Source organism: Polypterus senegalus, chromosome 5 (assembly GCF_016835505.1).
Source record: "Polypterus senegalus isolate Bchr_013 chromosome 5, ASM1683550v1, whole genome shotgun sequence".
Classification (NCBI taxonomy): Eukaryota; Metazoa; Chordata; class Cladistia; order Polypteriformes; family Polypteridae; genus Polypterus; species Polypterus senegalus.
The window spans coordinates 78,958,548-78,972,078 of NC_053158.1; the positions used below are offsets into that span (position 1 = coordinate 78,958,548).

General features: G+C 33.4%; 1 protein-coding gene across 4 annotated transcripts in view; it reads left to right on the top strand.

Annotated features, from left to right (window-relative positions):
- The window catches only part of yes1 (YES proto-oncogene 1, Src family tyrosine kinase), a 119,927-nt gene extending 108,183 nt beyond the window's left edge, over window positions 1–11,744 (top strand). For all 4 annotated transcript variants that reach the window (XM_039754854.1, XM_039754853.1, XM_039754856.1 and 1 more), the window contains 6 exons: window positions 14–169; window positions 2,378–2,557; window positions 2,956–3,032; window positions 3,712–3,865; window positions 4,832–4,963; window positions 9,989–11,744. In XM_039754854.1, the coding sequence (XP_039610788.1) occupies window positions 14–169; window positions 2,378–2,557; window positions 2,956–3,032; window positions 3,712–3,865; window positions 4,832–4,963; window positions 9,989–10,197 (908 nt within the window). In that variant the 3' untranslated portion in view covers window positions 10,198–11,744. The remainder of the gene's footprint in view (window positions 1–13; window positions 170–2,377; window positions 2,558–2,955; window positions 3,033–3,711; window positions 3,866–4,831; window positions 4,964–9,988) is intronic.
- Window positions 11,745–13,531: the final 1,787 nt, after the last annotated feature.

A 13,531-nucleotide genomic window follows, 5' to 3' on the forward strand; every position in this document is an offset into this window, starting at 1 on the left:
TATTTATTTGTAGAACATGCAGATGGTTTATGCCACAGACTAACAACTGTGTGTCCAACTGTTAAGCCACAAACACAGGGACTGGCTAAAGATGCTTGGGAAATACCTAGAGAATCACTAAGATTAGAAGTGAAACTTGGACAAGGATGCTTTGGTGAAGTATGGATGGGTATGTAAATATTTATGCTCACTCTAGGATGTTTAAACACAAAGAACAAGTTAGATTTAGAAAACATTGTATATATAAAAAATATTGTCTTCAAAGAAATTTTTTTTCTGGTAGTAATTGATTTATGTTTAAATCAAACAACTGAAAATATTAACATTTTGAGCAAAGAACAAATATGAATTGACAGTGAAAAAATATTCAGAGGAAAACACTCTTTGCCTTCATCATGGAATTCCTATTCATTCAATCTTTTTGTAAAGGTAACATTTGTTATATATTTTAATATTCTAGATAGATGACAAAATAACAGGAACACCTGTTTAAATTGTGGTAATTGGATGTTGGATGACCATGAGCCACCAGAAAAGCTTCAGGGTGTCTTGGCTTACATTTTTCTTTTATCTAAGAGTATGATGGAGGGATGTTCTGCCATTATTTTTAAGATAATGGAGTGCTTAATAAGGATTTCCTGATTAGTGCCTAGTTAGGATGAAAGCAGATGACTATATTAGATATGGTGTATGATTTTTCTATAAAACTCTGTACAAACTATTTATTGTCAACCTGTCTTTATGAAAGTGAGGCATTGTAAAGCTGGGAGATCACAAAATCATGAAGGTGCAAATGTTTTACTGAAGGATGGATGAAATGCACAGAATTTCTTTAAAATATTTACTATGTTTCCTGAGGGAATCTTTCAGCTTTAGCCATTGCAGAAAAAAAATGTACCAGTGCTATAATACACCTATCTGAACACATCGGTGTGTGCAGAAATCATATGAGCCTGTAAGCTTGAGTGTGTGTGATAAAGTACATGTTCATAAGGTTTCAACAGTTTTGTTTTTTGTTCATGTGACAATATTACTATTAGTACTAGTACCACCACTTCAACTAGAAAACTGCAAATGTAGTTGTAGTAAGATCTTTATGTACCCTGGCCGTAATATCAGATTTAATCAAGAACATTTTTTCTGTTCCTTCAGTTGACAGTTGCCATCAGATGATTCAGAGTCGTTTTCTTTTTCCCTTGTTTCAAATCGGTATATATGAGTCAGGAAGTTAATTCTTTTGTCTTTAGTTCCTTGAGAGGATGGTGTTGCCTCCTTCACATCGCCTTTAGCCACTGCTACTTGTGATAAGTTCATAAATTAGGCGGTCTTGGGCAATGTTTTGGGAAATTGAGTGTTTTCAGTAAGCCAAGATATCCAATATAATGGGTAACTGGATTTGCCACTTGTTTTAATGCTTTAACCTGTAGCATAATTAGATGTTTTTAAACAATGTTTTACTCATTTTCAACACAATAAAAATGTACAGTATACCTTGAATGGGATTGAGACCATCTCACACTGTTCTGTAATGCTGCTGTGCTCCTTGAGTTATTTCTGAAATTTTCTTCAGATGTATTTTAGACTGTGATTTTGTTTACAGCTCTATTAACTATTCTTGCTTACATTTCAAAATGGTTCAGTTAAATGTTTATTTTGGAAAACACCCAGGCTGTTCTTATTTTAGAAAAGTTTAGTGTTAAGGATGAGCAACAATATCATACATGTTTGATTCTTGCTCATTGTTTCCAACTGCACCTCGTCATTTTGTCTTAACACTGCATATTAAAGGAGTTTTTCAGTAGATTTCATTTTATGTACCATTATGCATATGCAGTTGATGTTTTACCTAGGTTATTCCTCTAGTGTTTAATTGTGCAATGGTAATCATTATTAAAGGCACAGTCTAAAATATTAAAGCATTTCCCCAGAATGGTACAATTTTGAAAGGTGCCACATAAAGGATTTCCTTTACTGTGTAGTCATAGGCTGACTGCTTCATTATGTATGCAGTCTGAGATTAAATATGTGTTGATTAATTACGACAAGTTTCATGTAGCTTGTATTTATATGACCCTGAATGCTAATAGTTCCTGAAATCTGGCCTTATTCATAGCAGTGCTTTCTGTTTTATATTCCTGCACATAGTTGATAAAACTAAAGCATCTCATTAATTTGCATGAACAAAGTTATGAAGTTCAATTTGGCTTATGTCTGTAGGGGGAGAAAAAAAATTTCAAAATTGAATCTCTTAGTCTGAATTTTTTAATTTGTATTTCTTTTTTAATGCTGCAGCTTGTACATATGTTATAGGTACTTATTCTTTAAGTTGTTTTAAGCTGTATTTTTTATTTATTTATTTATTTTTTTTTGTCTCCAGGTACGTGGAATGGAACAACAAAAGTTGCAATTAAGACATTAAAACCTGGCACCATGTCACCAGAAGCTTTCCTTCAAGAAGCCCAAATTATGAAAAAGCTTCGTCATGACAAACTGGTACCTCTATATGCTGTGGTTTCTGAAGAGCCCATCTATATTGTTACTGAATATATGGCAAAAGGTCAGTTTCTTTGGCTGTGTCTCTGTTGTCTAACAGAATTCTGTCTTTTATAGTGCAGATGTTTTGGACTTATCTTTTACAAATCTAATATGCTTTACTTTGCAGTGAGAGATATATACATTAAGTGCTTTAAATCTGAAGTGAAAAATTTGTGTTAATATTAGTTTTTCTTAAACATGTTTGTAAAGTGTTACAAGTAATCACCTGTGTGGTTTTAATGTAAATCTAATTGACATTTCATAAACCTAATTGTTTCTATTATGTGGTCAATTATTATTTGCTTAATATTGCTTGTTTTATACTTGGCACACCTATACAAAATGTGTGACAGTTTAGAAACATACTGACGTTTTGGTAACAGCCATTCTGAATGCTTTTAATGTTTTTTTTTTTTGTAGGTAGTTTACTAGACTTCCTTAAAGAAGGTGAGGGAAAATACCTAAAACTACCACAACTGGTGGACATGGCTGCTCAGGTAAAATGCATTAATGTTGTTTTATATATATATATATATATATATATATATATATATATATATATATATATATATATATATATATATATATATATATATATATATATATATATATATATATATATATAAAAAAGAGACATACTTCATAGATATATTAGTACATACTCACTGTATGATTGATTTTGCCATGTTAACAATGATTGGTTTCTGTGGCTTGGGTAATAGCATTGAAATTAACAAGCATCTTTTCTTTTAGAACTCCTGTTAACATGTAGACACTCAATTCAAATACTGTACTTGCTTGAGTTCTGTCTGAATATTTTGTCTATATCATTGCAATCTTCATATGAATTGTTTAGCACCTATTTTCTATTGGCAGCCAATAATAGTAATCTGTATCAAACAGAGCCGAATTCTTATTTTAATAAGTCTACAGTAAACAAAATGACTGTAATAGTAAAATTAAATAAGTTTAATGCCTTAACCGTCCAATTCACTACAAGGGTCTTGCTGCTTCAGCTTTTTAGTGTTTGTTTGTAAAATATATCTGAGTTAATGGTTATAGTTCAGAACTTGAATGTGTATGTTTGACTTTCACACAAATTGTATTAGGTCAGTTTCCTTATTGCTTTAAGATCAATTTTATTACTTACTGAATGAATTACATTATGTTTTGCAGATTGCAGATGGAATGGCTTTTATTGAGAGGATGAACTATATTCATAGAGACCTGCGAGCTGCCAACATTCTTGTTGGTGACAATCTTGTTTGCAAGATTGCTGATTTTGGATTGGCAAGATTAATTGAAGATAATGAATATACTGCTAGACAAGGTTTGTATGCATTCTAAAGATTGTGTTCTCCTGCTATTTTATACTTTTTATTCAGTTTGGACTTGCGGTGACTCTGAGATATCTGCACATTGGTAGGTCAAATAATCAAGCTTTACCTCCTAAAAAGTTTAAATATTCTGCATATTAATAAACAGAGATCATAAAGAAAGCATATGCTTGGTGGAGTTCAACAATGCTTATATATACTGTAAAACATGTAGACACTGTGGTGAATCTTAATGGTATTCTCAAATATTTGCACGAGGCTTGTGCCCCTGTTGCATAGCCGGGTAGAATTCTGAACATTGCTATCCAGGAAATCATGATTTAACTGTTTGCAGGAATCACTTATTTCTGCCCCTACCAAACTGGAACAGCTGTACTTTGTTGGCTAATCCAGAGTGTCTATTGTTAACACATTCCTCCAAATCTCTGGAGTCGTCTTAATCAAATTTTACAGTAGCATAAGATATCATTCCCTCTCATGAGTTTCTCAGTTTGTGTAGCATTGTTAGCCATAGATGTCTTTCAGTGTTTCCAAATTCATTTTACCAGAACCTTTTTGATGTACCCAACAATCATTCTCCTTATGGAATCATGAAACAAACACACTTAGACATTAGACTTTTTAGTACACTCTCCTGCTAACAGTATATAAAATGTCATCTACCGTAATTGATGGCTTTAGTTACCCCTGGTATTCACCAATGGATCTTAATTTCGGGGGGAGGGGGGCATGGGTGGTCAGTGGGAGGATTGGCACTCCGCCACTGATTTAAAAAAAAAAAAAAACCCTATTATTTTTCAGTGTGGTGTCACCCGTTGCATGGCTGCACTCCAATCTCAATCCGGTTGGTTTGCCACGTGGGGTGTGCAACATGCTACTGTAATCAGCTCATGCTCCTAACCATGTATAGTAATTCACAGTTTAACAGTTATTTGTTCTGTTTCCCTTTACAAATATAGGAGCAAAATTCCCTATCAAATGGACAGCGCCAGAAGCAGCATTATATGGACGATTCACAATTAAATCCGATGTATGGTCTTTTGGCATTCTTTTGACAGAGCTGGTTACCAAAGGAAGAGTTCCATATCCAGGTAAGGAGTTTTATCCCTACACAGAGAGGGTCTACAAGAATTCTTATGACACCTAGTATTTCACTTATTTGTATGCTTACTTTTTTCATATTTAGCCTTTATTCCTTTTTTTCAGTAATGGTTTTCATTAACATTGTAGTAAGTGTTCACTTATTTACAGTCAGTTATTTTTTCTTATTTTCCCCAATCTTTAATATTGACCACAATTAGAAAAATAGCCCTGCTCTGTTAACACTCAATTTTTGCAATGTTTTTACACGATTATAGTTGCTTACAAAAAACAGTGGTGGTATCGTATATATATCTACTAGTGTTGCCACCTCACAACTTCTCGATTAAATCTCCAGCCTCTTCCTAAAACCTGAATGTGTGATGTACTGTAGTGCAATCAAAACTAAGTGAAATTTCGTTTTTTCATATTCAGATGTTAATTTGAAAGTGTTCATTAAAATACTGTTTAAAAAATTACTGTTCTTTTTACAAGCACAAAGTATTCTGTTTTCAAAAATGTTTTTATTATGCAGGTACCAAATAAGTACAATACTGTACAGTATGTTGGTATTAAGTTTTTTGATGCAAATCAAGCCCACCCTTCCTTCCCCCCTTTTAGCCTTAATCAACCTATTTTATAATATAAACTCTGTTGAATGTAAGATGTGGCAATTTTCAAAGCCGATTTCCTTTTCTTAATTAAAGTTTAAACGTTTACTTTTTTTGTTTATTAACAGGCTAGAAATGTTGAGGGATACCACTCTACATTGATGACATACTATTTTACATATTATTATATACGATTAATTTTATAGTTTTTGATTAACTTGGGCATGAGTGTATCGGTCTTTGTAAGTGCTTCTACAGGAAATGCTAAATTAGAAATTACTTTGTTTCTGTATTACACCAGTGTACACAACTAGGATTAACAATTATAAAGTGCTTTCACATTAAATGTTAAAATTTTTCTGGAATGTGCTAAACAAGAAGTCTATTTTATTAGGAGAGTGAATCAATGCAGTCAGGACTGATATCCTTCTCAGGTTCTAATACATCTTTGAAAAGCATTCCTGATGAGTTAGATATTTAACTCAGAAACTGGATGAAATTGTTTTCTTTATCTGTATTAGTTCGCCTTTCTATGCTGCGATCATGTTAATGTCTCGTCCTTTTTAAATAAACCTGGTTAGTGACCCATAATCACAAATATGCCCAAGCAGAAACCTGTTGTTCACAGCTTAGGGAAAGTTCACGGTTGGAGTAGAGGCTACTCTAGTCAGCAATGTAAATCAGTTATACCTTTATGAAGCATGCATTTCCATTCTCATTAAAATGTGCAGTATTTCATTTGTGGTATGTATGTATTATGCAGACCTTAAGGGACATGTACTGTATATTGATAAGACAACTTTATTTTGTGAACAACTCTTCTGCAGTCTTTCAATACATATAAATCAGAAATGTTGCTTTAAGCAACATACCTCAGCCCTGTACTCCTTTTTACAGTACAGACATGCATTTCAAAGTAGCTTTACTGATGGAGTTATATAACAATACCTTTTGTTTTTTTTAGTACCTCTTGTAAAATTCAGACACTCTCCTGCTTAAACTGTATAAAATCACATCTACTGTACACTAGTTGATGGCTTCAGTTACCACTGATATTCACTGGTGGGTTCCTAGAATTTCTGAAAGCTTTTTTGGATTTTAATATTTGCAGGTGTCCACTGGGCAGCTGCAGGGTACCATTTTTTATATTGTGCCATTCAGGGAAAAAAAGCCAGTTGGCATCTGTGAATTCACCCAGAAAAGAGGCTCCTGGCCTATGGGATCATCATAATATCAAGTTAGGGTCCACATAATGTGTCTATTTTTTGTTTCTGCTTTGCACATGTATTAATATTCTAACAAATATAGTCTCAATGTTTTTAATTGTATTTGAAGAAAATAACATTCCATATAATCAAGGCAAACTAAACAAAACATCCTCCACCAAGAGGAAGAGAAGAGAAAACAGCATTGGCAAAAAATGCCATTTTCCCCCCCCAAAATAAATGCTTTTTCTAAAATGTAATTATATGTTGCTACATTTGAAAGTTTTATGTTCCTTTTCCCACCATATGCAAGGAACTTTGAAAGGAACAGACTTTGCGATACATTTATTTATTTAATAATATAAATGTTGAATTGCTGTCTGAGTCTTCAAGACTGATCAGTATGTATTCTCCCCTGCATTTCTATTCCAGGTGTGGAAAATTGGGTAGGTTTGTTTTAGCAAAATTTCTTATTTGAAAGTAATGAAAAAAAATGTGTTGCTGTTTTAATCCCGGTCATTTTTCCATAGATTAAATACTGTGTAGGTTTGAGAGGGTTGGGGGGGAAAAAAGGTGATTTTTATCATGTAGAAAAACAACAGATAAAAGCTTCTCTGACTTATTTTAAGTGATTGATGGACAACCAGATTATTGGTATTTTGACAATTTGCATTTTTAAAGAAGTACAGCAAGACTTTATTTCTATTGCAGACCAGACTTCCGTATATTCATCAATTTGTGTATACTTGCTGCCCAGTAATAACATTTGAAAGATGGGTAGTGCCATGCCACCTTTTGCAGTCTTTGTCTAGTTGCCTTTTGAATGCATGGACATATCGAATTCCAGATAAATGAAGTAATGAGGTTACAATTGAGTCTAATTTTTTAAAGAATGATTTTCTTAATGTATATGGGGATGCTCTGAAATAGAAAAAGAAACTTGGGAAGGATATTATTCTTGACAGAATTGATTCTCCCTGCTAATGTGAGTTGGAGGGTTGACCTCTCCTCCCCCCCCCACCCCCTCCCTCCCCATGCTGAAAAAGGTCTTGTATTTACTTGATTTTTACCCCTAGATATTTAAACTGTTCTGATAAAATAAATGGATAGATGTCGTGTCTAGTATTGTGTTTTCGGTTCAAGACCTTCTCTGATAATCCCCTTTATCTCAGCATTTGAAAGTGAATAGTGATTGTAAAAAGCTATGGTGATAGAGGTTTGTCAAGTACCATGTTCTAGTTTGAAGTTGTCTGAGATAATGCTGTTAATACAGACCGGGCAGAGGTTTCTGGACTGGTGTAAAGTATTTTTTATCTATGTGCATATATTTGGGGCAAACCCAAATGTGTGAAATGTTGTGAATAGGTAGTCCCATTCAACTCTGTCAAAGGCTTTTTCTACTTCCCTGAATATTCTTAATTACTTCTCATCATATTTCAGCATTGTGTCAAACCAGCAACTATGTAAAATGGAAAAAAAATTATGGGATACAGCATGTTGTCTGAATAAAGTGGGGATTTTAATGTGTTGTAATAAAAGGAAAATCAGAATGACAGTTATGCTGCATTTACTTTAATGAGAAGGTCTTCACATTAAACAGTCATGGATCTTGGGTTTAAGACTGAATGGAAGAGAATCCAATGCAAAATATTTTTACAGCACCAGAAAAGGTTTTTTTTTTTTTTTTTTTTTTTTTTTAAGTAAATAGTTAAAAACTACATTGTGAAGGGGTGTGACAGTAAGTTACATTAATTAAAGCAAAAAAAGTACCCATTCAAAATTATGAAATGGCTGATTATGGTGATGAAGTGCAGCAGCTTTGCATAGCTTGTCTGGTGTAAGCCGATGCAAAAATTGGTAAGGCTAAAACATATTCTTTTACAATCGAATGTTTGCTTTTGCCTCTGAATTTTTTAAAATAAATTTCAACTATATTTGAAGACTTTTTATTTCACAGTCTTAGACCTTACTTTGAGCATTGCCTTTGTGAGACTTTGGATTGGTTTAGAAATTTGATACTCATCTGTCTAATTGTTCCCACCCAGTTTTAAGCAAAATTCACTCAGGGTTGTCTCCAGGCATAGTATGTCTGGCTCAGCGGAGCTGCTACTTAAGCTAATATAGATTTCTTCGTAATGAATCACAATGCATCAGGAAAGAAACTTACTTAGGGCAAAAATGCAAACTTAAATCAGACAGTGATTTTGGAAGGGATTCACATGCACCCCTCTGGAAGTGTGAGGCAATGGAACTAAGCACTGTGCCATCATTGAAACAGGACCTTAGTGTTGCATGTTAGAAAAGAAATGGAGCCATTGACAGAGACTCATAGTTTCACTCAAGATCAGAAAGTATGTTTGACAGATGTTCTCAGTCTCCTACTTTCCTATGCTATGTGCTCTAGATATATATACCATATTGACAATTTACAAGGATACTAGAATGCTATTTTTGCTTATTGCAGTAGTGTGCCTACCCAGGCAATTACCAAAAAGAGAAAATATATTTTTTTTTAAGAACCTGTCTTGTTTTGCTCAGTTTGAAGAATCACATCCAACCCCTCTACATTACAATAAGACCAACCTAAAATTAGAAAACTACATTTACTGAACTGTGAATGAGTTGCATATTCTTTAGTGCATGGGAGCACTTGACCTGTACTGTCCTTAAAAAGCACTCTGTAAACTAATGCAGTCATCTTATTGAATAATTTTTTTGTGTTCAAATTTTTTTCCACCCTTAAACAGTCGAAACATTTCAATAAAAATCTTTCCCAACCAGTACATACATATAATCCCACTTGACTCCTCCCATATTCCCACTCCACTTCCCCCATATTCTTGGTGGTTTCCTTCCTAATTACAGATTAACTATCAATTACTTATGTGTACTTTTTTTTTTTTTTTCTCCCCCGCAGCAGAATGTGCCCAGATTAGCAATGCGTTATTGAGACTAAATGTGCTTCATATACATGATTAAACTTCCATTAATCAGCAATGGGTTTTTACCATGTGTTACTGCCCTTCCAAACTACAAATAGTTTGAAGGAAAATAAAGTGTATATTTGGAAGATATATAAAATAATGCATCCTTCTATTCTGAGAGTGAGGCCATGTCTACTTTGAAGGAATGTATTTTAAACTATGACACACTCAGTAGTCATAGTTATCAATGTTGTTGTGAATTTATATCTTAAGATTCTGTGATATTCTTGTTCTAGGCATGGTCAACAGAGAAGTACTTGAACAGGTGGAACGAGGTTACAGAATGCCTTGTCCTCAAGGCTGCCCAGAATCACTCCATGAGATGATGAAATTGTGTTGGAAAAAGGAGCCAGATGAAAGACCAACATTTGAGTATATTCAGTCCTTCTTAGAAGATTATTTCACAGCTACAGAACCACAGTATCAGCCTGGAGATAACTTATAAGTCTCTTAGACAAAATGACATTGCAGTGCACATTCTGCAAGTCACTTCATGTGAAAAAACTGGAATTCCAGTTTTAGTTGCACAAACCACTTTTATTTTGTAATTTTGCTCTGAACGCTAATCCTGGAAATCCACTAGTATGATTATTGGAGATACGTTTTGTATTAATTTTATAAAACTGACTTGCCATCATTTATTAAAAGTGACCAAGGCTTGGCTTTGTTTTAAAGGATATCCTCCTGTTACTGGACTGATCCGCAGATCACATTTTACATGCCATAACAGATGTCTGAATTTTCCGTATTTATTGTGCTGGATGAAATTTAAACTTTGAAAGACATGAAAAAATTTGAACATTGTATTTTTTCTTTTTTTTCTTCTCTACAATCCTTAGGTTCATTTGATCAACTAAGCTGCATGCACTGTTTTTTTATTATTTGATAATTAAAACTGGAAATACGAGGTGTTAAACTTAACTCTTTGGATTGTTTTTGTAGGAAGGAAGAATAGATTCATTTTTATATATATATATTTTTTTGTTATAATCCATACATAAACCATGTTTAACTAGTGGATTCCAAGGAAATGCATACAGCTCTTAATTGGAGATCTTATTCCAAAATGTTAAGTATTTCATAAATAATTTTGAAAATATTCAAAATGTCACAGTTAATTTTAAAGAAATTGAATGTCACAAATGACACAACTAAATCCTAAAGGTTTCTTTACATATGAATGTCAGCATTGTTTAATCCTTAAATTCATTCATTACAACATACATGACCAATTTTTTCATATTTCTGTCTCAGCAGTAACAGAATCCACTGATATACCATGTTTTAATTTTTATCAATCAATTAACCAGAACAAATGATGTTGGTTGTCTGTGTGCTTTTTACTCATTTTTTTGGTTTAAACTTTTTGATGTAGCTACTGTAATACACTAAACTGAATTTGGGTTATGCGGAAAAGTACTGACTGGACTGGAAAATGCAATGTTCGCTGCAGTGAGAGAGAACTGGTGCAGTCATAGTCAGATCAGTGTTCCATGTTAAGAGAGCATTGGTAATACCTAATGCATTTGGCTTAATAAATTTTACATGTGAAAATCATTAGTTCTGTGTATAAACATGTACAGTACCCTGAGTCATTTGTATAGAAAATTATAATTGTAGAGCTCTGTGAAAATTAGCTTATTGAATATGAGCCTTTGGGTACTAAAATTACCTCTGATTGTTTCTTCTTACACATAATGATGAAACCTTACACTAAGCAGATTATTTTGAAGAGTGCCATTGGTTTTTATGTGTATTTATATGCTCCTCCATGGGCACAGGGTGGTGAATTTTAAAAGGGCTTTGTACAAATTTCAGAGAGACTTTAATTTTTTTAATTTCTGAAAAAAATATAAATACTAGAAAATATGGTTTAGGTACTGAATTTCCTTTAAACCTTAAATGGGGACAACCATAATAGTAAATTTTTGGTTTTGGATACTAACAAGAAAAAATTTGTACAGAAATTAAATAAAAACACTAATTCTTTTATTTTGTTGCATTTTCCTTGTTGTATAAAGTCACTGATGAATATTTTTTGTTGTCTTTCTAAGATTTTTGAAGATCATTTTCATAATTCATTGTTGTTAATCTTTTTTTATATAGTAGTAGTGCACCATGTACATAAGGGCAGCAAACTTTGAATTCATACTGGTGAGAATTTCATTTGTCAGGTGGTGGCTTGTAATGTGTCAGTAGCTAAAGGTTATGTTAAAGAAATATGAAATGATTTGGAGATCACAGAATAAAGTAGTACTGGAAGTAAAACGGATTAAATACTATAACTCTCCAAGAGCAAACCCCACTTACCTAAGATTGGTCAAGGAAGTTACTGTAAAGATTTTATTTATATATAGTGTGTGTGTATATGTGTATATTATATGTGTATATGTATATATGTTTATATATGTGTATGTATTCATATATTCATAACTTCCTTCAGCCAGACAATGTAAGGAGCTAATTTAGGGACCCTACAGATTGCTGAGCTATATAGTGTGTGGTGTGAGTTCAAGTTATGTGATGCTGTATAAGAAAACTGCCTCTAGAGTAGTGTAGTTTTATGGTTAATCATATGATTTTGAATTGTTTGTAAATGGATTAATGATGCCTTTGAATATTAGGATATTCCTAAAGATCACAAAATTATTTGAAGACTTAAACCTTTCAAGATATATTCCTAATGATTTAAAGATATTCGATATTTAAAAACGGCACTAATACATTTCAAAATATATTTAAATGGATTGTAGACACCAATAAATATGTTAGACTCTGTTAAACAGATTTCTGCCTAGCTAAAGAGAGCTTTAAATCTGTTCCTGTCTGTGTAAAGCTAAGTTTGGAATGTTCATAAACGCCTATTAAGCTATTCAGATGCTACAAGTAAAATTAATATTTAATAATTGTTTGACTGTGGGACCTTGCTTAAAATGTGCCGGAAGTGCGATATGCATATTGAAATGTCACAAAGAAATTGCAACCAGCAGCCATCCAGTACTGTAAAATGATTCCTCAGCTTTACATAACATGAAAGTTATTTTTCACTTGTTAATATAAGAAAACACTATTTATATTGCCAGCAGTGAAACAACACAGCTTAAAGCATGCATTAAAAAAAAAAAAATCTTGTACTTTTTTTTGTGGTCTGCCATGGAGACTGAATATAGCAGACAAGAGATGCATCAAACAGTCATCCTTTGAAAACAGAAAAACTCCAGCACTGAACTTGCAGAAACCACTGAAGCTCAACCTCTGAACAGCCCAGTGAAGTCTTGTCAGAAGTTTGCTGCCAGAAGGTCACTTCTCTGAAGTGGAAACAAAACTCTAAGACATGACACACAAGAACTGGTTTTGAAATAATGGCAGCAATGTCTCTGGACTGATCAATAAGAATTTGAAAAGTTTGGTTCAAAGTTGATGCTGTTTGTCCACATATGCAGTACAGCACATCAGAATTTCTCTTTAGGTTTGAGGTTGGAGTTCTCCAAATAGAGTTGGTGGTCCGAATAGAGTTGATCTTCAGTTCTGAGAAGTATAAACATATTCAGCTCCATAATGTAATGCCATCAAAGAGGTGTCTGATCTGTCCAAACTTCATTCTGCAGTAGGACAGTGATCTGAAAAACACAGTCTGGGTTATGAAGAATGTTTTACTAAAAAATAAGTTTAGCAGCAGATGTTATGGGCTCTACAAGGCCCTAATCTCAAAACTAAGTCTGTCTGGCTTTGCCCGGAGAGACCGAAGCAAGAGAGACTGCCAAAGTCTCTGCAGAAGA